Source organism: Carettochelys insculpta, chromosome 2 (genome assembly GCF_033958435.1).
Source record: "Carettochelys insculpta isolate YL-2023 chromosome 2, ASM3395843v1, whole genome shotgun sequence".
Classification (NCBI taxonomy): domain Eukaryota; kingdom Metazoa; phylum Chordata; order Testudines; family Carettochelyidae; genus Carettochelys; species Carettochelys insculpta.
Window position 1 is genome coordinate 12,834,524 of NC_134138.1, and position 25,963 is coordinate 12,860,486.

Sequence of the window (25,963 nt, forward strand, 5' to 3'; positions counted from 1 at the left end):
TGCTCTAAAGAGGATGGAGAGAGGCTGTTCTCTGTAGTGAGGAGTGACAAAACAAGGAGCAATGGTCTGAAGTTACACAGGGAGAAGTGTAGGTTGGATATTAGGAAAAAACTATTTCACCAGGAGGATGGTGAAGCACTGGAATGTGCTACCCAGACAGGTGATGGAATCTGCATCCCTGGAGGTTTTTAAGGCCCAGTGTGACAAAGTACTGGCTGGGATGATTTAGCTGGGGTTGATTCTGCTTCAGGCAGGGGGCTGAACTAGATGACTTCCTAAGGTCCCTTCCAGCTCTAGGAGTCTACGGTTCGGTGGGTCTCCTCCTACCACGTCGTTGGCACCTCCCACAGGGTTACAGTTGGGGTCAGAGGCTCTCGGCAGCGCCTCTAGCTCGGCCGGTTAGGCCAGTAGCGGAGAGGAGTGCACGTGGCCGCGGGGATGCCCCATTCTGCTGCCAGTCCGCACAGAGGGAAGGCCGGGGGTGCCGCTGCCACCTCAGCGAGACTGGGAAGTTAGGTCGCGCCTCGGGGGGGCCAGCGGCGGGTCGCTGCGGCGGCTGTCCCCGCTTCCCGCCAGCAGAGGGAGGGACGAGAAGGAAGCTGGAAGGAGGAGCGTCGGTCTCCCCCGTGACCAGCCGGCTCCTCCTCCCCACCCCCCGCCCCAGCCGCTGAGTAACCTGGTTTCCCGGCTCAGAGTCGGACCTCCTCCCTCCTTCTCTGAGAGTGCGGCTGGGGCTCGAGCTAATTCCCTAGAGCTGCTGCTGAGATAGGAACCGCCTGCACTGGAGAGAAGCGCCGCCACTGCCTCACACGGAGATATGTATCCGGGAGCCGCCGCCGCCGCCGCGTCGTCCTCCTCCTCTTCTTCCTCTCCCGGACCCGGTGAGTCTCCCGCCGCCCGCTGAAGCCTGGTTTGAACGCGTGGGGACCGTTGGTGTACGAGCCGCTCTGGCAGCGCGACACGCGGTGGGAGTCCCCCGCGAGACTGGGGGCAGAGCGCGCGAGGTGCAACCGCCCGGCTTTGGGAGATGGGCGAGTGGAGGCGAAGCCCTCGCGAGCCCCGAAGCGCGCGCGACGGTTTCCTCCCTCCACCTCCGGCCGGGCCTTACGGAGTCTCCCGGAATGGCCGCGCGGCCCGGGGAGGGAGGGGTCAGGCCGCTGCCGTCGTCCCCTCCTCCTCGGGGAGGGATCGAGCGAGGGAGCTTGCGTATGCCCGAGCCCCTTAGAGCGCAGGGGTCCCTCCCTCTGCCGCGGTGGGGTAGAAGAGAGAGGCTTCGGGTGCAGGCCCTGCGGGAAGCCTGTGGCTACGGGGGAGGGGCTGCCTGGCTCTGCAAAGCAGCCGCAGGAACTGGAGGGGCCTGCTCGCCTCTTTCACCCCTGAGCGCCTCACGTAGGCCGCCCCTGCTCAGGCCCCTGTTTTTCCCGCTCCCAGAGAGGCCGCTGGAGCTGCTGGGGGCACGATGCTTGGCAGCCGTAGGGCCCTTGTAATCACCGTTCCTGCTCTAGGGCAGGGGTTCTCCAAAGTAATTGCACTGACACCCCCTTGTGACAACAGAAAGTGCTATATGACACCCCCCCGGAATGGGGCCCGAAGGGGAAGTTCACCAGAGACCAGCCATGGGGTATGGGGTGGGCACTGAAGTCCCAGATTTTCAGCCACAGGTCCATAACCTAAGCTTGGGTTTCTACGGCTGAAGACTTTGAGCTTTAGCTTCAGCCCTGGCAGTGGGTCTGGGACTTACACTCACACCCCACCAAGTTTAATGCAAGCCCTGGTGACCCTATTACAATTTGGTTGTGATATACTTTGGGGTCCCAGTTTGCAGTTTGAAAACCACTGCAGTAGCATGTCCACTGGCATTCTGATGCTGCCTGCACTGTATTCTACAGTCAGTAGTCAGGATCTTGGTGCTGATGCCAGTACTTTTTGGCTGGGGTCACTGTCCAGGAGCTTTCTGTGGCTGTCTTATGTTCTATCAGGTCATTGTTACACTTACTGCTTGCAGCTGCACTGCTGCTAATATTGGACATGCTGGGATCACTACTGAGGACAAAACAGTTAGATATACTGGTATTGCCATTCATGGTCTTGCAGTTTTGATGAGTTTATAATACTTGGATGAGACCCTGCCAGCACTGCTATGATAGTTGCGTTTGCTGTTCTGTAGTGATTAAAGTATATCAGAGTGATGAGAAATTTCCTAGCTTTGCTGGTTTCATACTATTATATCATGGGGTGATAAATAATCTTTCTATTGGGTTGGACCCCACCCAGGAGAAGAGAATGGGGATTAGAGAAGAAATGTATTCAGAAAAAGTTCATGTTCCCAAATAAGTTTGTAATCAAGAAAGGGAGAGAGAGAGAGACAGACTGTGCATGCATGCTGTTATAAAAGCAAAGCAGAGTAAATTATTTATCAGAGCAGGGACTGGATCACAGGTGTTCTCCTTCCCTAAAGTGTTCTCTAGCTATAGAGTCAGTCTACATACACTCTGGGCAAGTTAATATGTAGTTATTAATACAAGATGGAACAGCTTCAGCAGGAGAGATTGGGACCCACCTCAGAATAGCTAATAACCTGGTATTCGGGCCACTCTACTGTGTGGTTGAAAGACTTGATTTGATGTCACTTCTGCAGAGTGGTCATTTAAACCTGTCTCTTCCAAGTCCCAGATGAATCCACAAAGCACTTGGCTATTGGATGTAAGGTAGCTATCTTCACTCCTAATTGCCTTTATGAATGTAGTCTAAAAACTCAACGTGTTTTATAGTGACATTTCTGAAACTTTTTCCATTTTTGACAATATGGCAAAATTAATGTAAATTCACTAAATGTTTCAGGAAATCGAGATCTGCATTTGTGGTATGGAGGAGGGGAAAAGTTTAGCAAAATAAATTACATGCAGGTGTAGATTTCATCTAGCCAGGGAGGATGAAGATCTAGGGTCAGTACTTCCCCAGTCAAGGAGATGGAAGGAAGTTCTCATACCAAGGGAGTGAGAGCTATGCTCTTCTTTCCTTTAAAATGTGGAGCTTGTTACACATACTGGGGAAATTGATTATGCTGTGCATAGCAGCAGCATCAGACTTGAAATTCTGCTTTTGCTATGCACTTTGACTCGTGCCCTTCAGTTGCAGCCACCGGTGCTATTATTTGCACCCTCCCACTTGTGTACACTGAGGCCACCACTTGTATCCCGCCACTGCTCCTGTGTTCATCTCATTCATCCTCAGTAGAATTCAAAGGTCAGATATGGATCGGAATCTGTCATTGCTGCCTAAACTACTCTGTTCTCTCCCGACTTGACACCTCCATCACAGTTCTGTAGTTACGCTATTTTGTTGTTTTTTTAAATGAATACACGGTGGGGTTACATTTACGTGTTTGAGCTATTTGGTATTTGGTTTGAGTGCTCAGTGCACACACAGACAGCTAGATCAGAGTCGAGAGGTGTCGGTAGAATTGCTTATATATATGTCTGTCACCACATAAATACCAAGCGCTTAAACCTTGCTGCTGTCTGAGTTACCAGACATGGTTGCAGCAATAAGTATGCCTAAGTAGCAGCTTTTTATTTAGATTCCATCACCAAACTGCTCTCCAGGGTCATCATCCAGATCTTGCCACTCAGGCAGGGGTAAGCAGTAGAAAAGTGGTGGCCACCAGGGTTAGTCCTTGGAGGCCCCCTGGTGCTATATTTACCTGTGTCTCCACAGATGTTAGGTAGTCACAGCTCTTGTTGGCTGTTTGCAGCAAATGGGAACTGTGGGAAGTTGGCAGACTGGGACACTGCTTCCAGCTGCTCCTGTTGGCTGTGGATTGTCCTTTGCAGTCTGTGAGAGCTGTGATTGCCAGACATCTGTGTAGGCACAGGTAAATATAGTGGCAGCAGCCCAGTAGGGACTACCCCTGGCAGACCAGATCCAGCCTTTTGCTGCAGGGTTGCTGTTCAGTCTTCAGTTCCCTCCTGGACTCATCTTTTTTTCTTTTCTTTTTTTTTAAGTTGGATTCTTGTGTCTTGCTACGTCTTTTTATTGACACTAAATATGGCAGCATAATTCTAACGAACTGTTATATAAGGGGGATTGTACCTAAAAGGGATTTTGGAAGAGAGGCATAAAATTTGTTTATACCAATCCTTGCTTTCATCTGAATGTTCTTTGAAAAGGGATTAGAGGACACAGTAAGGAGGGGCTTCGTTCTGTGGTCTTCACCAAAGCGTTGTTCTTGGATTCACAACTTGGCTGTTAAACTTTGTTTGAGGGTATAAAGCATGGTGCTTTACTGCTTTGTTTTCTCAAAAATAAGTTTCTAAAATACATAGGAAAATCCTATCTTAAAAATAAAGGTTAGTTGCATGATCTTTAAATTCTGTATTTCAGAAGGCAAAGGGAAGCCAGGACAATGTAGTTAGATTAAATAAGATAATGAATCTTTATATTTGAGTAATTATTAATAAAAGATATAGCAACTTTAATCTCTAAACTTGTAACTTACAATGACTAGGGTGTCTTTGTACCTAATGCTTCACATTTAGAATAAAAAGAACAGATAAACTCTTAAGGTGTGTCAACACTAGGAGTTAGCTTCTAAGTTAGGCACTACATTGAAGTAGCCAGCAGAGAGTCTACACGCACTTTCCCTGACTTCAAAGTTGACTTTGAAGTAGGGCTCCCAACTTTGAAGTCCTTATTCCATTCTCAGGAATGGAGTAGTGCCTTACTTCGAAGTTTAACACTCTACTTCAAAGTATATTCTTGTAGTGTAGAGACAGCCTTAGAATGCCTTTTAAAATACAGGGAACAAGTTTTATAAGTTCTCTTTAATGTGTCTTTGGGTCTATAAGTCTATCAATAGTTAGAACCTTTCATTTGGTAGGTAAGTCTGTAGCAGTGCTTGGGAGATTTGTGTCATTTTATTATTTGTGTTTTCCTCTTTTGTGTGTGGTTTCTCTCATGTAACTGCTTTTTAAAACTGCTCATACATTAGTGCGATTGGTCTGTTAGCTGTTCTTTTACTCTAATTCAGAGGGCTTTATTTTATAATCTGGCAAATATAATCTTGACGTTTCAATTTCTCAACAAAATCATTTCAGTGAAAATAGCACTCATTGCCTTTTATATTTCTTTCTTATCAATTTTAGCGTAACAGTGTTTTCAAATATGCTTAAAAATTAGAAGCTGGTGTTTGTTTTGGTGGAGATGCCTAGTACCTTGTTGGGAGATGTTTCCCTGTCAAGTACAACACCTAATGGCATGCACTAATGGATGCTGTGGCCTCTAAGATGAAGTTTTCTAGGAGTACGTATAGAAGTGCAAAATGCTTTACTTTGTTTTTGGACATTCAGACAGTTGGCTGTCTGTTTTGTGACTGTTTTTATACTTGAGGGTGAGGTATTGTACGGGAGGAATGCTGATTGTTGTCTGTTCTGAAAGACCATTAAAGACTCTTACTGAGTTGGCACTAGACCAGGCTTTAAGGATCAATATTGTGCTTTAAACTGCCTTCAACTATCTTGTCTTTTTAATCAACTGCAAAGGTTTCCTTGGTTTAACACTACAAAATAAAAATTCAACTCTCTTCCACAAAACCTGTACTGAGAAATTTAGCATTGCAAAGTTAAATGCTCAAATGAGAAAATGTGGATCAAACTTAATTTTACTCTGTGTGAGTGGATTATGATTGCTATTCCACCAATATAGTTACATGTACACTATGTTGTAACTCTTTATACTCTAATCTCACTGTCATCCTGGTTAAAACAAAAAGCAGTCAAGTAGCACTTTAAAGACTAGCAAAATAATTTATTAGGTGAGCTTTCATGGGACAGACCCACTTCTTCAGACCATAGCCATACCAGAACAGACTCCCCACCCCTCCACTCTCTGATTTGCTCACCTTGATCATTTTCTTTCTGATTTGTCCTCCTTGATTACTGTTTTTGATTCTCTGTGCCTTAAATATTGAGTCTGTTCTGGTATGGCTATGGTCTGAAGAAGTGGGTCTGTCCCACAAAAGCTCACCTAATAAATTATTTTGCTAGTCTTTAAAGTGCTACTTGACTGCTTTTTGTTTTGATAGTGTATAGACTAGCACGGCTCCTTCTCTGTTACTATTCATCCTGGTTAGTACACCTTTGATTTAAATTTCTCATCTGCTTCTAAGATGTACATTTGTAATAATTCTCAGCATTAATATCACAGAATCATAGAATACTAGGACTGGAAGGGACCTCGAGAGGCCATCAAGTCCAGCCCCCTGCCCCAATGGCAGGACCAAATACTGTCTAAACCATCCCTGATAGACATCTATCTAACCTGTTCTTAAATATCTCCAGCGATGGAGATTCCACAACCTCCCTAGGCAATTTATTCCAGTATGGCCGTGTCTACGCTAGGAGACATATTCCTATGAGCAGATGGGAATAAGGGGACTTCAAAGTAGGTGGGGTCCTTTCAAAAAGGAGCCCCATTGGGACGAGCCGCACGGCAGCAAGCCACGTCAATTTCAAAGTGCCGCGGCCGCCCGCATGCTAATGAGGCGCTGAATATGTATTTCAGCGCTTCATTAGTAAACTTCGAAATGGCCATTTGCATGGCCATTTAGAAGTTTGGGGCTAGTGTAGACATAGCCGATTTGACCACCCTGACCGTTAGGAACTTTTTCCTAATGTCCAACCTAAGCCTCCCTTGCTGCAGTTTGTCCATTGCCTCTTGTTCTATCCTCAGAGGCCAAAAAGAACAAGTTTTCTCCCTCCTCCTTATGACACCCTTTTAGATACCTGAAAACCGCTACCATGTTGCCCCCAATCTTCTCTTTTCCAAACTAAACAAGCCCAATTCTTTCAGCCTTTTTTTTGGTAGGTCACATTCTCTAGACCTTTAATCATTCTTGTTGCTCTTTTCTGGACCCTCTCTAATTTCTGCACATCTTTCTTGAACTGCGGTGCCCAGAAGTGGACACAATACTCCAGCTGAGGCCTAACCAGTGCAGAGTAGAGAGGAAGAATGACTTCTCGTGTCTTGTTCACAACACACCTGTTAATGCATCCCAGAATCATATTTGCTTTTTTTGGAACAGCATCACATTGTTGACTCATATTTAGCTTGTGGTCCACTATAACCCCTAGATACCTTTCTGCTGATCAAACTGTGTGCCTGAGCAGTTTGCAAGCAGTTTCCTGCCAGGTAAGCCTTCAAGGGCTGATTAGACTGGAGGCAAGGCTTTGAGCCAGGCCTAACCAGCTAGCAGCTCTCTCTATAAGAAGGGGGCTCTCAGCGAACAGGGGCAGCAGCTAACAGGAAAGGGAGTTTGCCTCTGGGAGCTCGCCAAGGGAGGAGCCTCGTGTTTGTTTGTCCTTTTCAGGTATGGTGTTCCACCTGTGCCCTGCAAGGCAGCACTATCAGGAGAAGGAGTCTCTGAAGAGAAGAGACTGAAGAGTGATGGGGGAAGGTGGACCTGGGGGCACTGAGAGCAGCTGGGGGGAGAGGGGCCAGTGCAGTGAGGAGGGTGGACATGGGAGCAGATGGGGGTAGTGGGTTGGGGAGGGTCCTATGGTGATGGTAGCTGGGGGGGGCGCTAAAGGTGGGGAGGAGGGTCCCAGGGATATGAGGTCATTGCTCCACAGGGAACTATGGTGACTTGTGTTGACAGGGAGGTATGAAGTATTGGGATCCTTAACCACATTCTCCACACCCCACTGCCTTGTGGGTTATCCTGGGAAGGAGAAAGGCTAAGGGAGTAAACCCTGACAGAAAATCCGGAGTGGAGTCCGAAGGCGGTTTGGTGTCAACTTCTGGCACCGTCCCAGCAACTCCTGCAGCTGAGCTGGTACCAGACGTGGAGGTTATCCTCTCCTTTGGACTATATCAGTAAAGCCGAGAGGGGGACAGTGGTGTCTGGGCAGCCCAGAGTCTCCATAATAAGTGCCCAGGCTCACGCCCGGAGAGGTACTCCGGCATCGCTGAACAGCGTTGCATCAACACGGGAGGCAACAGATACTGGTTATAAGCTCTTGCTCGATTGGCCTAGAGAACGATCGCCAGGGGTTGCCTTTGACGGTGGAAGAGATCCTCGCATCTCACTGGACAGTCACCGCCTGCCTCAGGCTGGGCAGCCCCCAGCCAATAGGGTACTGTCCCGCCCCAGTTCACCTGCCTCGCTGGGTGCATGAGGCTTAAGGTTCCTGAACCTGACAAGTGACTGAAATTTGGGCACCAGGCAAACCAATAAGAAACTCAACAAGAAATGAGAAACGTCAACAATTTAAGCTTGCTTGCTGGAATGTGCGGACCATGCTGACCGGCTTGACTGCAGATCTTCAGGCCATCAGTGACACCCGAAAGACCGCTGTCATCAACGAGGAACTGAAGAGGCTCCGAGTTGATATTGCTGCACTGCTAGAGACGCGCCTCGCAGATTCGGGATCTCTAAAGGAAAAGGACTACACCTTTTTCTGGCAGGGTAAAGCCCAAGAAGAACCCAGAGAGCATGGTGTTGGCTTTGCTGTCAGAAACACCCTTCTACAAATGGTGGAATTAGTCATGGGCGGATCAGAAAGACTTCTTCGGTTCACGCTTCAAACTTGCGCCGGTCCCGTCCACCTGATCAGCGCTTATGCCCCAACCCTGTACGCCACACCAGAAGTAAAAGACAAGTTCTGTGACGTGCTTAGTGCTGCTGTAGCGCAAATACCTGCTCGTGAACAACTGTACATCTTGGGTGACTTCAGTGCAAGAGTTGGAGCTGATTGGGCCTCATGGCCTTCCTGCTTAGGACACTTCGGTGTGGGAAGAATGAATGACAATGGACAGTGTCTCCTTGAACTGTGCACGTACCACAATCTGTGAGTCACAAACACACTCTTCCAAACGAAGCCACAGCACAGAGTGTCGTGGAGACACCCACGCTCGAAGCACTGGCATCAACTAGATGTGGTCATCACTAGGCGTAATAACCTCAAAAACGTCCTTCTGACATGCGGCTATCATAGTGCTGACTGTGATACAGATCACTCGCTAGTTTGCTGACTCAAGAAGCTGTACTGCTCTAAACCTGCTGGAAGGCCCCGCATTGACGCCAGAAAGACGGCAAACTCTGAGAAAGCTGAAAAGTTCAGAGAGCATCCAGGAAAATCTGCGCAGCGGCCCCGGGGGCGCTGATGTGACATCCAAATGACAACATCTGAGGGATACAGTTTACAACATGGCCTTGTCGGTGTTTGGAAGAAGAGCTGGAAACACAAATGACTGGTTCGAAGCTAACTCCGATGAGATGATTCCAGTCATTGAAAAGAAGCGTGCTGCATTCCTGGAGTACAAATGCTCACCGAGCCAGAGTACCCAGCAAGCACTTAGAGCGGCCAGAAGAACAGTACAGCAGGCAGCCAGGCGCTGTGCCAACAACCACTGGCTCCAGCTATGCAGCAGCATCCAGACCTGTGCTGAGTTTGGTAATCTCAGAGGAATGTACGAGGGTATGAAGAAGGCATTAGGACCCACCCAGAACAAGATGGCACCTCTGAAATCCAAATCTGGTGAAGTCATCGCTGACAAAGCCAAACAGATGGAGCGCTGGGTTGAGCACTACTCCGAGCTGTACTCACGCGAGAACATTGTGATTGACGCAGCCCTCAATGCCGTCGAGCTCCTACCAGTAATGGACGAACTGGATCAGGAACCAACTGTGAATCAACTGAAGAGAGCCATCGACAGCATTGCAGCAGGAAAGGCCCCTGGCCAGGATGGTATACCACTAGAGGTAATCAAGTGTGCTGCGGACACTGTGCTGGTAAGAGGGTGAGGTTCCACAGGATATGCACAACGCTAACATTGTAACCTTGTATAAGAGCAAAGGAGACAGAAGCGACTGCAACAACTACCGTGGAATCTCCCTCCTAAATGTCACTGGTAAACTGTTCGCTCGCGTCATCCTTGGCAGACTCCAGAAGATTGCTGAGAGGGTGTACCCCGAATCGCAGTGCGGATTCCGCGCAGAGAGGTCTACCGTTGACACGGTCTTCTCTCTAAGGCAGCTGCAGGAGAAGTGCAGGGAGCAGAGGAAGCCACTCCACATAGCCTTCATAGACCTGACCAAGGCCTTCAGCTTGGTCAGCAGGGATGGTCTGTTCAAACTGCTCCACAAGATAGGCTGTCCTCCATGGTTACTCAAGATGATCCAGTCTTTCCACGAAGACATGAGAGGAACCATCCAATATGATGGCGCTTTATCGGATGCTTTCAGAATCAGGAGCGACATCAAACAAGGATGCGTGCTTGCTCCGACATTGTTTGGGATCTTCTTCACACTCCTCCTGAAGCATGCCTTTGGATCTTCAACATAGGGCATCTTGCTGCACACAAGATCTGATGGGAAACTTTTAATCTTGCAAGGCTGAAAGCTAAGTCTAAGGTGCGGGAAGTCCTTATCAGAGACATGATGTTCACAGACGATGCTGCTGTAGTGTCTCACACAGAAGACCATCTTCAAAAACTGCTGGATCAGTTCTCCAAAGCGTGCAAGGACTTTGGGCTTACCATCAACCTAAAGAAAACAAACATACTTGGTCAGGATGTTGCTGAATCCCCATCAATCAGCATTGACAGCTATACGTTGGAGGTCGTCCACGAGTTCGTTTACCTCGGGTCCACCATCACTGACACCCTGTCGTTGGACACTGAGCTAAATAGGAGGATCGGAAGAGCGGCCACAACTCTGTCCAGACTCAGAAAGAGAGTGTGGAATAACAACAAGCTGTACACTCACACCAAAATGCAAGTCTACAGAGCCTGCATCCTTCGCACCCTCCTTTATGGCAGCGAGACTTGGACCCTGTATGCCCGCCAGGAAAAGAGGCTGAACGTCTTCCACTTGCGCTGCCTCAGGCGCATCCTTGGAATATCATGGAAGGACAGAGTGACCAACACCACCGTCCTCAAGCAAGCTGGAATCCCAACCATGCACACCCTCCTCAGGCAGCGTCGGCTCCACTGGCTTGGCCACATCCACAGGATGAATGATGGAAGGATTCCAAAAGACATCCTGTATGGTGAGCTAGTCTCTGGCAAAAGACCTCCTGGATGCCCCCAGTTGCGCTACAAAGATGTCTGCAAGAGAGACCTCAGAGAGATAGACATCTAGCTGGACAACGGGGAAGAACTAGCAGATGACCGCAGCAGATGGAGGCAGGGGTTACACAAGGGCCTTCAGAAGGGCGAGATGAGGATCAGACAGCTAGCAGAGGAGAAGCGAGCGCACAGAAAGCCCACTAAGGACTTGCCAGACACCCACCACATCTGCAAGAGATGCAGCAAGGACTGTCACTCTCATGTGGGTCTTCATAGTTACAGTAGACGCTGTAAATGAAGTCCTAAATTGAAACTATAAAGGGTGCAATCCATAGTCTACGTAGACTGAAGAATGCCTCCTACCTTTCTTCTGTAGTCATTCCTAGACAGTGTCTCCCCATTCTGTATGTGTGAAATGGATTGTTCCTTCCCAAGTGGAGCACTTTGCATTTGTCCTTATTCAACTTCATCCTGTTTACCTCAGACCATTTCTCCAATTTATCCAGATCATTTTGAATTATGACCCTATCCTCCAAAGCAGTTGCAACCCCTTCCAGGTTGGTATCATCTGCAAACATAAAAAGTATACTTTCTATGCCAATATCTAAATCGTTGATGAAGATATTGAACAGAACCGGTCCTAAAACAGACCCCTGCGGAACCCCACTTGTTATACTTTTCCAGCAGGACTGAGCCATTAAGAACTACTCCCTGAGTATGGTTATCCAGCCAGTTATGCACTCACCTTATAGTAGCCTCATCTAAATTGTATTTGCCTAGTTTTTTGGTAAGAATATCATGTGAGACCGTATCAAATGCTTTACTAATATTTTGACTTATCAACCAGATGTACAGCCTTAAGGGTGAGGTAATTACTGCCTTGCAAATTAAGGTGGCCTTTGCATACCAAAACACTGTGTTCTTGTAAACATCAAGGCTGTGTCTACACTCGCCAAAAACTTCGAAATGGCTGTGCAAATTTACTAATTTTACTAAAGTTTACTAATAAAGTGCTGAAATACATATTCAGCACTTCATTAGCATGCGGGCAGCTGCGGCACTTCGAAGTTGACGCAGCTCGCCACCGCGCGTCTCATCCAGACGGGGCTCCTTTTCGAAAGGACCCCGCCTACTTTGAAGTCCCCTTATTCCTATGAGTCTGTATGCTAATGAGGCACTGAATATGTATTTCAGCGCTTCATTAGTAAACTTTGAAATGGCTGGTGTAGACGTAGCCCAAATGTAGTATGTTACTACTGCTTTATTTTTCATATGAATGGCCTGTATAGCTTCTGGCATACACTTATTATATAGTCAGTGATTATTGTAATATCTATGTAAGGGAAGGAAGATTAAAAGTTGAACTTTCCTGACTTGTGAATGCTTAACTGTGCAACCTTAATGTTCTTCTGGAATAACGTTTTTTGTGGAATTCCATAGGACTTTTGAGCAAGAGAATAGAAAAAAGGGAAAGCAAGAGAAATTTGAGAATATGTGTCAATTCCATTATGCAGAACTAATTAGCTGAATATTGCAGGCAGCTTTGTCCAGCACAGTTTAAGAGGACTGCAGGTATACCTGAGCAGGGCTCCCTCACACATACTGTAAGCTTATGTAGTTTGGACCGCCCCTGTCCAGCACCCTCGAGACCAGATGGGTCCTGAACAAGGGAATTTACTGGACCGGGAGTGGTCCCTTGCTGCCGGCCCTTAAGCAGTTCTGGCCAGCAGCACTGTGCTGCTGGACCCTGCTGGGCTGCCCCAATTTGGCTCACATCTCTGCTGCAGGCTGCCCTCGCCTCCAGTGGATGCGGTGGTGGCCCCCAGGTCCCAGCCCTGCCACGTCGGCTGTTAGCTCCCCCAGTACTGCTGGGCCTCTGCTTCCCAGCCCCAGTAGTAGCAGTGGCTCTCCCCTGCCAATCAGGGAGTACCAGATTTCAGAGTTGCAACCTGTACTAGCTCTTCCTAATTCTGTCCCTTTTTACAAGGTCTGCAATGACTGAGCCCATATGTGCATTTAGTACATGTAAACTAGTCAAGCAGACATGCACATTCCTTATCTTTACACATCCTATGCTTGTGGAAAAAGTTGTTCAGATGACTTGAATGAGTACAGTAAATGTTTCAAAAGTTCATGAGTAGTCAAAAAACAAAAACTTTTTAGAATGCCCGAAGATAATTCACAGAGAAAGCTCTTTGCATTCCAGATTTCAGTCTCCAGCCAGGAGGCTGTAAACTTGGTCACATTCTCTCCTCTTTTAGTAATAGGAAACATTTCTTCTCTGAATTCAAAAATAGCTGAAGATTTTCTAATTACTTTTCTTGAGCTAGAGGCTGTACCTTACAAACGTCAGCTTGAAAAGTAAAAAGTTTTAGAAAGTTGTGAAGCCCTGGGGAAAAAAAGGGTTAGAGTTAGAAACTTATTTGTAGCTTTCACTCTGGATTAATCACAGGAAGATTGTTGTTGCTACACAGGTCTTTCTAATCTGGTTGGGTGACACTAACTGGTGCTTCAAAGGAAAATGTACATTTCCCATAAATTTCTCTACACCCCTTTCAGAGAAGGGTTGGCTTAAATCTTGAAATGAGAGGAATAATATTGCCTGTGTGTTCAGTCTACCTAGTATAGTTTTGAATGTTCATCCAGAGGCCGTTATTTTAGTCACAGTTGTCTGTTTCTCTCAGTATCTCATGTCAGTGAGCCTTAAAGATTATGCCTTGAGTAAAACACACTTTTCATTTGAATTTAACATTGTTCTATTTACTCTCTTTGATAGCTGTGCAATCAGTGAAATTAGTAGGCTGAGCTTCTCTACACCATTCATTATTTTGTATACCTTTTTCTTCTATCTTAGTCATCATCTCTCAGTACTTTTGATCTTTATCTAGGGTTTAATCATCATGGACATAACTGAAATACAGTAAATCCATACCTAACAAGGATGGCATATCATGTGGGCTTTCTTCACCATAGCCCAAAGAGAATAATTAACCAGAACACTAACAAAACAAAAACATCCTATCTAACCACAGATAACAATACCTTCTCCCCAAATACTTAGAGGTGGGGGAAAAAAATCTTCTTTCCAAGGCTAGAGCCGCAGTACTGCAGAACATCAACCCACTCAGGGTCAATCTTCCAGGGTTTCATTTAACTCATGCGCAAATAGGTGCTTTCTGGGGGGTCAGAGTTTATCCCGGAATGCCTCAAGAGGGGTGAGGATTAAGGAAGGTCGATGGGAGAAGTGCTCTCGTCAACCTTCCTCCATGTGAACAGACATTGAAGTCATCTGCTGACAAGTAAATTTTAGCTACACAATTGGGAAGCTAAAATTGCATATTGGCGATCGACTTCTGTGTGTAGTGTAGGCATAGCCTAACAATCTCCCAGTATTTCCTCAGAGGGAGGTAGTTCATGCCTCTGATTTTTCTTTTCTATTTTTTGCTATATGCCTTTTGAAATGGCGTGATCAAATTTAAGCACAGTAGTCAAGTTGAAAGTAAACCATTAATTTAGACCGGGGTGTTCACAACGTGGCTCACAGGACAGAATCTGGCCCGTGGAGCCTTTTCTTCTGGCCTCTGATGCTGGCAGCAGTGCCATTTTGAAAGCCGGCTGTGGGTCTTGGCATCAGCAACCTGCATCTCTGAGCTGCATGTGGCTCTTTGAGGAGCCATTTGTGGCTTGAGACACTGCTGATGATGATTTCTCCTCCAGCTCCTTGCCCCAGTGAGGCAGTGTGGGGGAGAGCCAGTCGGGGGGTGATGGGCTGCGGCTCTGGCCAGGGCCTCACACCCAGCAGTGTGGGCTGCGGGTCACCATGCTATGTGCTGAGGAGGGACTGCAAGCACTGCACGCAGCTGCCTGGGGCCAGCCCTGCTCTGGGCTCTGAAAACTGCAGCTGATTCTGCTCCCCATGACAGAAGTTGGCTTCCTCCAAGAGGTAGGAGCACCCAGGGCCCAGCCCCACTCCTGGCTAAGGGCCTTGCAACACTGCGGCATCCCCTTTGCAGAATGGAAACCACCCCTCACTCCCCGTGCAGCTACCTAGACCATCCTGAGCAGCTCCCCCCACTCGCTGCAGCTCCCCCCCGGCCCCAGCCCACTAAGTCTCTCTGGTCCTGCGGCATGTGGCCAGGCAGCGCTGGATGTCAGTTCTTCCTTGTGCCAGCTCAGCTGCGCTCTGCTTCGCTGCACAGACTGAGGGAAGCCTGGGAGAAGGCACAGGAGGTGGTGAGGGGCTGGGGGAACTCAAGCCCCTCTCTCTGTGTGTGCTGGGGAGCACGGAGTGCCCAACTCTGGGGACAGATGATTGGGTATCGCTAGCTCACCCTGAACCAGAAGGAGAATTCAGCCTTTTTCATAGTCTGTAGAATGCATTCGTGGAATTATATACATTTATTGATGATAATTTTTTTCAGCAAGTTCAAGGATTAAATAGGTATCTGATGCAATAGGTATTTGAGGCCGCTTGGGGCTGTGGGGTTGGGGTTTAAGCCTGGGGACATCTGGGGGCTGCAGGGCATCTGGGGGCAGTGGGGGAGTGGTTTAGGTCTATATTGTGTTCCGCTCCCGGAATATGTAAAAAATTGCCGTGTAGCCCCCAATGAAAAAAAGTTGGACATCCCTGATTTAGACAATATTATTGTAAAAGCAATACAGTAATCCCTCGAGATACAGACATTTGAAATGCACATACCTCGTGTTTATGTGCAGGGGAGGGGTAGTGCCATGGGCGGGGTGTTGGGGAGACTCACAGCCTTGACCTGGAAGCCAGTTGGGCAGCTCCCAGCTGGCAGAGTGAGCTATGGGGTCCCTGGCTTCAGGCCGGGAGACCCCACAGCCCTGTGGCTGGAAGCCAGCTGGGTGGTGCCTGGCTGATGCAGCCAGCCATGGGGTCCCTGGCCAGGGGGCAGTGTCCCCCAGGGCTCCACGGCTGGGAAGCATCTGGGCTCCCAGCAGCAGCCCCAGATAAGGCTGCCACTTGGTTCCCCTCTATTTGCTGCTTGCAGGACCTGGGAAACTGACCAGCTCATGGCTGGTTGGTTTCCCAGTTTCTGCAATGGGTGGTGAGCTGGGAACCAAGGAGCAGCCTGGTTCCCAGCTCCCCTGTGTTGGTCAGTTTCCTGTGTCCTGCAAGTGGCAGGGAGACTGGAACAAGGCTGATCCCTGGGCCCTGGCTCCCCACCAACCTGGGAGCCGGGAAACTGACCAGCAGTTTCCTGGCTCTGGCAAGTCCAGGGTAGCTGGTTCGCATCTCCCCTTGACTTGCACATAACTTTGAGTTGCGCAGGGGTTGCAGGAACACAACCCTTGTGTAACTCGAGTGTTTATTGTAGTGTTCTCCTAATAAAGTCCAACATCTTCTCTACTGTTTTCAATGCTGCTTCATTTTGAGCAGCTGTTTTCACTGAGCTGTCCACAGTGCTACCTAGGTCTGTTTCCTGAGTTATCATAGAATCATAGAACACTAGGACTGGAAGGGACCTCGAGAGGCCAGCAAGTCCAGCCCCCTGCCCCAGTGGCAGGACCAAGTACTATCTAAACCAGCCCTGATAGACATCTATCTAACCTGTTCTTAAATATTCCAGTGATGGAGACTCCACAACCTCCCTTGGCAATTTATTCCACTGTTTGACCGCCCTGACAGTTAGGAACTTTTTCCTAATGTCCAACCTAAACCTCCCTTGCTGCAGTTTATGCCAGTTGCCTCTTGTTCTATCCTCAGAGGCCAAAAATAACAAGTTCTGTCCTTCCTCCTTATGACTCCCTTTTAGATACCTGAAACCGCTATCATGTCGCCCCTCAATCTTCTCTTTTCCAAACTAAACAAGCCCAATTCTTTCAACCTTTTTTCACTGGGCTATAGGACTGTAGTGGGCCAGAGCTGAAGGTTTAGCAGGCCAAATTTGTCTTGTGGGATATATTTTGCCCACTCCATGCTAATACATCTCAGAATGTTTTTTGCAACAGGGTTACACTGTTGACCCATATTTTGCCTGTGGTCCACTATGACCTCTAGATCCCTTTCCACAGTATTCCTTCCTGAGCAGTCATTTCCCATTTTGTATATGCGCAATGGATTTTCTTCCTAAGTATTTACCAAATTTCATCCTATTTACCTCAGATCATAATGTTGTCATGAGACAAAAATCTTTCAGCTTTGTGAACAGATTGCTGAAAGGTGAATGTCTTTTTAATGCGTGCACAGTGTACCTGAGATGGTACGTGACCTGATTTGTCACCAAATTTAGTTTGTTGGTTGGTACATTGGCAGTAAAGATGCTGTATAGTTTTACTGGTTTGTTTCATACATAAGAGAACCAAAACAAAATAAATTTGGTTTATGGGCTAAATTTGCCTTCACCTATATATGTGCAACTTCTGCTAACTTTGATAGGAATTACGCACAAATATCTGAAGGTGGAATTAGGTCCTGTAATTAAAACCTAATTCTTTTTGTACTACTGCCTTGGTAAATGTTGTTGGGTACCATAGTGCTACTTGAAAAATATAATGAATAATTTCAGGATAAAACTGAAAACTAGCATTTAGTTTCAATCTTGTAAGGAAAAGGTAAGCTCTCCTACAAGAATGTTTTGTCTACATTGGAAACAATACCCCAGTAGTTAAAATGTGAGGGTTATACCTGATTCATTTCCCTATGGACATTTTTCTAATATTTGAATAATTGTGTCTGCATAAGGAATTATAGGTTGAAACTCTGCAATCTGAAACTCCCTCGTCCTGCAGCATCTTTAGTCCAGCATGATTTTAGTTAGTCAGGCAACTGCTTATCATAATTGTGACCATGTTTCCTGTGGTCCCATAAAATTTGTTTGCAGTCCTGGCTTTTGGTGTTCTGTGCTGTTCTTTAGCTGTAATTTACCCCTAAATGTCTTCAAAGAGCCCAATAAGCATTGGAAGTGTTGGTAATGTGTAAAACAGTATTGACCTCTGGCAAATTATCTCATTCAGTGCCGGTCAGGTCCTGAGGGTGTTGGATGAGAGAGGTTCAACCTGTATAATATTTAAATTTGATCCTACCTTATACTGATAACTCTTACAGTCTGGACATTCCCTATAGTACAGAGAAAATAGAAGCGTAATTATCCTGGTGCTGTTGATGAATATTGATTACATATGATTGAGCTTTAATGATAAACTAGGACATTTTTATGCACAAAAGTGCAGTTTTGTATATACAGAAACTTCATTGATCTCTGGTTTCAAAACCTTTTATCTGCTTGTTACAACAATAAGTTCTTTGACTAAACTTATGTCAGACATATAATTTCTACAAACCTCATGGTGAAATAATTAGCAGGAGCCTTCTCAATATGCATCTAAAACAAATACAAGGACATATGTTTTGTGCAATATAAAAGGAATAAAACAATGTTTTAGTTTGAAGATAATTTGTCCTGTCCTCCAAATTGAGATGGATGGCATGGGATGGGAAGGAAGAAAAAGTAAAATTATTTGCCAGTGGTGCAACCTTGCAGTTGGGTGTGGATTAGTACAAGTACCTTTCTGCTATTTTTACAAATTTCCATGTACATTGCTGAAACTACACGTGTGGTATCTATCAATATTGTTTTTAAAATAATTAGTTGTTCCTGCTGTTGCTGGGGAGAGCCAGGCTTACAATTGATACACTTCTGCAGGTGGCAGTGAGACCAGTGTAAATGCCTACAATTATATTGGTACAGAACATTGCTTGGCTGGCTAATGTGGACATGGCTGCTGTGTTCATTTTGTCTCTGAGAATACGTCTATGCTTACCGGAAGGTCATTTCCTTCAGGGTAATTTTTCTGGGGTTTGACTTAGCATGTCCAGTGGGAATGTGCAACATTGAACCATCAGGGCTCTACAGTTGGCCCTGGTACTCCTCATTGTTGCAAGGAGTAAGGGAGGTCGATGGGAGAGTTTTTCCTATCAACATCCCTGTGTGGATGGCCAGAAAAATCCTTCTAGGATACGTTGATTCCAGCTACATAATTTTCATAGCCAGAATTTCTTATCTTAGATTGACTTATTTACCTAGTGTAGACCTGGCGTATGTAGCCAAACTACTAGAGCAAGAGTCAGAAACTAGGATGATGTCCCCATATGCTGCAAGTGATCTAATTGTTATAAACCATCGTATAAGAATGCAGGTCTTAGTGTTGTGAGGTGAGACCAAGTAATGCCATTGTAGCTGGTAAAGTCACAGATAAGATGGATAATAGGGTATGTCGACGTTTAATCTGGGTGAGTACTTGGGTTTATCTAGCCTGAGTGTGAACATTCCCATAGCAGAGCCCTTCCTCATTTATTTGTGCCAGAATAACTTTTGGCAATTGTGTTTAGTGTTGTGGCTTACCTGTTAAAGAAACTTGCATCAGTTTAATTAAAGATGTGGAAGTTTTTCAACCAGTGCAAGAGGCGGTGTGGATGCTCTTTTTAGTTTGGTTTAAGCCAGGCTGTTTTGATAATCTTTAGTAAAATAAAAATCTGAAACTGAAAGATTTCACTTGGGTTTCCCAGTTTTGAAAGTAAATCAATTAAAAAAAATTTAAACAGGTGCACCTTCATCATGTAGATAAGTGAGAACTTAAGAATGTGTAGGAGCTACCATACTGGATCAATTTTCTGTAATAGTTACTAGTGACAGAAGACTTCAGGAAAGAAGGTTCAAGAAACTGTGCTGTAGGCAGATGTGTGATAACTTGTCCTTATATACCTTCAAAACTTGATTTTGATGTTAGTTGCTATTATAACTCTCGGTATTCTTGTCACCTGTATAAATATTCAGTCTCTGTATCTTGCTACATTCTTGTCCTCAATTGAAATCTTTTGATGTTGACTTCCAGTCTTGATATGCGTTGTGTGAAAGTAAATTGTCTTGTATCAATTCTGAATTTGCTGCTTTTCAGTTCCAGTGAATGCTCCCTTGTTCTTCTATCATGAAACAGGATATAGAAGCTAATGTATACCAATCATTGTTCTGTATATGTTTCAGCTTTTGGAGGTTAAAGAAACATGAGATTCCAGTCAGCTCAGAGGAAGAGAGTTGAACTGTTAGAACCGTGGTTTGGTGGGATTGGATAACACTATTTTTATTTCTTCTGATATGGTGGCTTTGTTCTCATAGTTTGCTGTGGTTCGTGGGTGGGTTGTCACTATGAGGCAGACTGGCTGAGATGGTTTGCCTTAAACTTAAACTGAACATGGTCAAAACTGGGATTTTTTTCTTTCCTTCACAAGCTGCTCCATCACCAGCGATGGCGTCTCCATCTGCTGAGGTACTAATGCACACAACCTGTGTGTCTTGTTTTGATTCTCTTCTTTTTCTAGACACACATCCAGTCTGTGTTCAAGTCTTGCTGTTTCCTCTGTCATAACACTGCTAAGACCATACCTTCTTTATTTTGGATAATACAATTAAAAGCTTATCAAGACCGTGATCTCCCATTTTGGTTACTGCCACTTCCTTTCAAACACTGTAAATGGCCACCTTGTTTCCTCAGTCTCCATTCAAAATGCTGCAGTGAACATCTTGTAGGCCATTGCTCTCACAACTTCACCCTGCTGAAAGTCCCTCTACTCACTCCACTGAATACAAGCTCCTTGTCCAGTTTTTTTGGTTTTGCTTTGTTGTTGTTACGGCAGTTCTCATCCTCCCTACCAGTCTCAGCTTATTACATCAGCTGTGCCTTTCATTCTGCAGTGGTGCCAGGGCTTATCATTTGTTTGCTTGCTTCTCTTACAAGCAATGTATGGTTTATTGCACACTGCTACTCACATGTGGGTTACCTTCTCCAAGCTAAAGCTACTACACTATGCTTCCCTTTTTCCCACTGTTTCTTATAGGTATCATTGTTTTCTGATGTAACTTAGATTGACAATAGTGTACTAGTTATTCTGTGCATTATCTAGTATGAAGAGACCCAATCCTGATTGGGGCCTTTAGTTGCTACCTTAATGTTTAAAAAAAAAAAAAAAAAAACAACAGGAGAACTGGTAGTGGAATCTTGAGTTGATTCTGCATACTGAATTTTACAAGTGCTGTATCCTGGGACTATCAGGAACTGATGTATATGCATGGGCTGCTGTGTATTCAGTATGCTGATGAGACCCAGCTACACATTTTACTTACAACAGACATGGATGCTAAAAAGGAACAAGCATTCCAGTGTTTTATAAATTTGAAATGTAGAGGATGGTGAGCTAGCTGAGGCTTAATACAGATAAGACTGAAGTGATGTTTGGGGCACCAACTGCAAGAGCTTGAAAGAGTCATGTTATATGACTGAGCGAGTTACATGCATCATTTCTAATTAAGATTTACAATCCTGAAGTTTTATTAGACTTGCACCTAATTTTTAGAAAGTCTGATAGCAGCTTTGGCCACATCTGGCCACGTTGTCATATGTGAGCATTATAAATCTCCCATGTTCATCTCAAGATTAGGTTTCTCTAATGTGATGTTCAAGGGGCTACATACTGGGACAATTCAGAAGATCAGGCTAGCACAGGGCTGGCTGAGTAGTATGTTCTGTAAGGAGTTGAAACTTTAAATGCTCAGGGTTGTGCTGATTTGCCTTAAGTTTAAGGATGGACTTCAAGGTCTGATCTTAGCCCATAAAGTCCTAAATGTTTTTGGACCCGGCCACTTGTGTCCCCTTGCTACACAGTAGACCCTTGAGTTATGTGAGGGTTCTGTTCCACTCACTCTTGCGTAACCTGCATTTTTCATAAGTGGGGGTCCGGCTTTTCCCATGACAGAATACGCGTTCTGCAGCCAGGGAAGCAGCAGAAGGGTAAGTCCTGGGTGGGGGGAGGCATGTGGGGTGGGAGCGGCTAAGCCTGGTGTGGATTAGGGCTACTGGGGGGCGAGGGGTAGAGTTGAGCTGGAGCTGTGCGTGGGGGTGGTGAGCTGGACCGTGGGGGGTTTGAACCGGAGCGTGGGGGTGTCGAACGAGGATGGGAGGATGGAACCGGAGCCACGTGGGGGTTTGGTGGGGGAGGCTTGAACCAGAGCTGCACATGCAAGGAATTGAACTGCGGCAGGAAGATGGAACCAGGGCTGCATGTGAGGGGTTTGAACCAGGGCAGAGGGGGGTTGAACCGGAGACACGTATGAGGGGTGGTGAGCCAGAGCCAAGCGTGAATAGTGAGCCGGCAGGGGGCTTGAACTGGGACTGGGGAGGTTGAGCCAGAGTCGTGTCTGTGGGGTGGTGAGCTGGAGCCAGATGCGGGGGTGAGCAGGAGCTATGTGTAGGTGGTGAGCAGAGCTACAGGAGGCGGGAGGGCTGAGCCGGGGCTGTGTGGAGCTGGGGGGTTGCGGGGGTTGAGCCAAGGCCAGTGGGGGAGTGAGTTAAGTGCAACTGGAAATTGCACATTTCCAGGGTTTACTGTAGGAATCTGGGTCAGCCATGTAAGAGTGGGGCCATATACTCTGGGTTTGCGTACTCTGAGACCTTACAGTTGATACCAGTGGAGATGCATGAACTGTAGCTCTCTTGATACAAGCATGTAATGTGGAAGGGCCTAGAGCTCTGGCTAGGTCCAAGAAAAATCAAGAACTAGAGAGTAATAAGAAAATACATAGCAGTGAAAAAGGGGATAAATTTATCATAGAATAATTATCACAATAGACAATTTTATCCTGTACTGAAAATATTTTATTTTAGATGGTTCTTTTTTTACTGCATCTGTACAGGGATGTAGGAAACCGCAATGTTATCTCTTGAAAACAGTGTTATACATGAGTGGATTTCCTGTAAACTAAACACATGCCCACAACTGCTTTCACTATTTAAACATTACATACAGGATATGAAATACAGAACTAAAATTTAATGTTGTCTTAGCTGTAATTCACCTTGCCCATGTATAAGGCTTTTTCAATAAGGAAGGCAGGTGTTACTTTGATGTATCTCTAACAAAGTGTTCCTTTTCTTTTGTGGGTTCAATAATCATTGAAAGTAATTATGTGTGTTTTGACATTATGCAAGTGAGGAAGACCTAGAAACTCACCATTCTTTTGCACGCCTATTCTGCTATATTGCAGAAAATGCAATTACAAGGAATGAGTGGAAAGTAAGCCTAAAAGCTGAAACGCTTGCTCTCCTGATCTTATGCCCTAGGAAGGTGCAGTACAGAATCTTTTTTTTCCCCATCAAAATAGGAATCATTTGCTGTTTTGGGGGCAGGGCCCTTTCACTGTGTTTTGTACTGTGCTCAGAACAATGGGGTCCTGATCTTGTTTGGCATTACTAGTTTAGGAAAGATGTTGTTGTCCATATGTAGTGTCCTATGCACTATCTTACAGAACCTTGATCAAGTCACTTATTCCGTTCCAGTGACTCTCAACTTATCCAGACAACTGTACCCCTTTCAGGAGTCTGATTTGTTTTGTGTACCTACAAGTTACAACTTACTTAAAAAGTACTTGCTCACAAAATCACACACAAAAATACAGAAGAGCCACAGCAAATTAGTGAAAATTTGCTTGCTTTTTCATTTTATATAATTTAAAGTATAAATATACAGTAATCCCTCGAAATGCATGATTTCGAGTTCTTAAGTTGCATTAATGCAAGTTAAGCGCAACTCAAAATCCTGCTCCACCCACGCCCACTCAGTCCGAGTTGAACCCCACCCCGCGTGGCCCTGACTCAACATGCCCCTCCCTGCCAGCTCTGGCTCAAACCCCCGCAGAGCCGTGCAGCCCTGGCTCACCCCTTCCTTAGTCCCTCCTGCAACCCTAACACACCCCAGGCACAGCCCCTCAGCCACCCTCCCATGATCCCAACCCAATGCCAGGCATAGCCCCCCCAAACCCAGGACATACTTTCGAAAAGGAGCTCCAGGTGCTTCTGCTGCTTCCCCAGCTGCAGAACTTGTATGTCTCTGGGGGAAAAAATCCGCCACCTGACTTACACAAAATTCGAGTTATGCAAGGGTGCGTGGGAACGCAGCCCTCGCATAACTCAAGGGACTACTATACCTACGTTTCAGTGCATAATATGTAGAACAGTATACACCTTTCATTGTATGACATTTAGTCTGCACAGACTTTGTTAATGCTTTTATTGCTGTCTCTTTTAAAACTATGCTAGTAGTTTCAGACTGTGGGCTTGGATCTAAGATCCTGTAAGCAGTGCGTCTGCACAGCTCTGAGCCTTTTATTTCAACTCTCTGTCCCAGGTCTGAGCCTACTCACACATTATGAACTTCTTGGTCCCACCCCATCATATGAATTTTATTATATGCACCAACATGAAGGTAATGTGTCATGTATCGCCTCCATATTGGTGCACAGAACAAAATTCATTCTGCTCAAGGTGGGGAAAACTAGCAGGTACTCTGATGAGTACACCCAGAGTGGGTTGGGACTGTATTTTAATGTGGTTGTTGGGGTTGATGTTAGACTTCTGGGGCCTTAGTACAAAGTCTGAGCCCCATTGCCTAGGGCCAAAGCCCAAGCTCAAGAGCTTCAGCTGGGTGATTGGACTCCAGTTACAGTATCCCCACCTAGGACTAAAGCTCTTGTTCTTTGGCTTTGTTCCCCCTGCCCATGATAGTGGCACTTAAGCCTAGTCTTCAGCTGTCCCTCCCCAGCACTCAGTGGTGGGTCTCAGTCTTTGTTCTCTCTTCCTGGGGTCATGGTGTGAGTTTTTGTTTTATTTTGTGTTTTGTTTGTCAGACGGTTGTTGCAGAGCAGTGAAATTTAAGAGCCCTTGAACTAGTTGATGCTCCCAAGGAAGACCTGTGTACCCACAGGGGTACGCGTATCCTTAGTTGAGAACCACTGCTGTCCTGTGTTTCAGTTCACCACCTGGAAGATGAGGATAGACTTTTACTGCAGAAGGCTGTTGAGGGTAAAATCTGTTAATGACTGTAAGGTCTCAGTTACTACAGTGACAAAGGTCATACAAGTACTAACTAATGATGAACAGAATAAAGATTGAGTTGTCAGTGGCTCTTTTTATATAGAAAGGGCATAGGAAAAACAGAGTTCAACTTGGGGAGTCGTCTTAGCCTCTTGCCAGGAATGTCCTTCTCTTCTGTATTGAGCTCATGGTGTGGAGTGTCATCCTTGCCTCAAGCCTTGGTTAATAGTGATAATGGCATTAACTATATGTCCTCCTCAGGATCCCTTGCTATTCTTCTTGTTCCTGAAGTAGACTCCATTCTTGAAAGCAGTGTTTCCAAAAATGAATCAGAGGTCATCTTAGATAATCAGCTGAACATGAGTTCTCAATGTGATGTTGTAGCCTAAAGGACTAGTGCAGTTCTTTATAAATTGGTGCCTCAAGTAGGAATAGAGAAGTTATTTTATCTCTGTATTTGGCACTGATGTGATTGCTGCAGGAGTGCTTTTTCCAGTTCTGATAACCCGTATTCAAGAATGATGCTAATAAATTATAGAGAAGTTCAGAGAAAAACCACAAGAATGCATAAAGGATTAGGAAACAAGGCATATCAAGGAGTTCAATCTATTTATATTAACATACAGAAGGTTAAAGAGTTGTTTGATCACAGTTTTTAAAACATAGAGAACAAATATTTGATTAGCTCTTAAGGCCAACAGAGAAAGCTATCAACGTGATGGAATGGCTGGCAGTTTTGAAGCTAGACAAATTCAAACAAAATAAGGCATAGCTTTTTAACTGAGCGAGTAATTAACCATGAGTGCAATTTAACAAGGGTTGTGGTGGATTCTCTATCACTGGCAGTCTGTCCCATGAAAGCTCACCTAATAAATTATTTTGTTAGTCTTTAAAGTGCTACTTTACTGCTTTTTTGTTTTGGCAGTTTTGAGATGAAGATTGGAAATTATTTAAAGAGACATGCTGTGATAATGTTTGGGGAAAGTTTTATGGGCTTTGTTACACAGGAGGT

The 25,963-nt window shown here is 45.7% G+C and overlaps 1 protein-coding gene across 1 annotated transcript in view; it reads left to right on the forward strand.

The window, feature by feature from the left end:
* Positions 1–675: 675 nt before the first annotated feature.
* Positions 676–25,963, forward strand: part of AGO2 (argonaute RISC catalytic component 2) — a 120,666-nt gene continuing 95,378 nt past the window's right edge. The window contains exon 1 of the mRNA XM_074986613.1: positions 676–881. Within this exon, the coding sequence (XP_074842714.1) occupies positions 818–881 (64 nt within the window). The 5' untranslated portion in view covers positions 676–817. The remainder of the gene's footprint in view (positions 882–25,963) is intronic.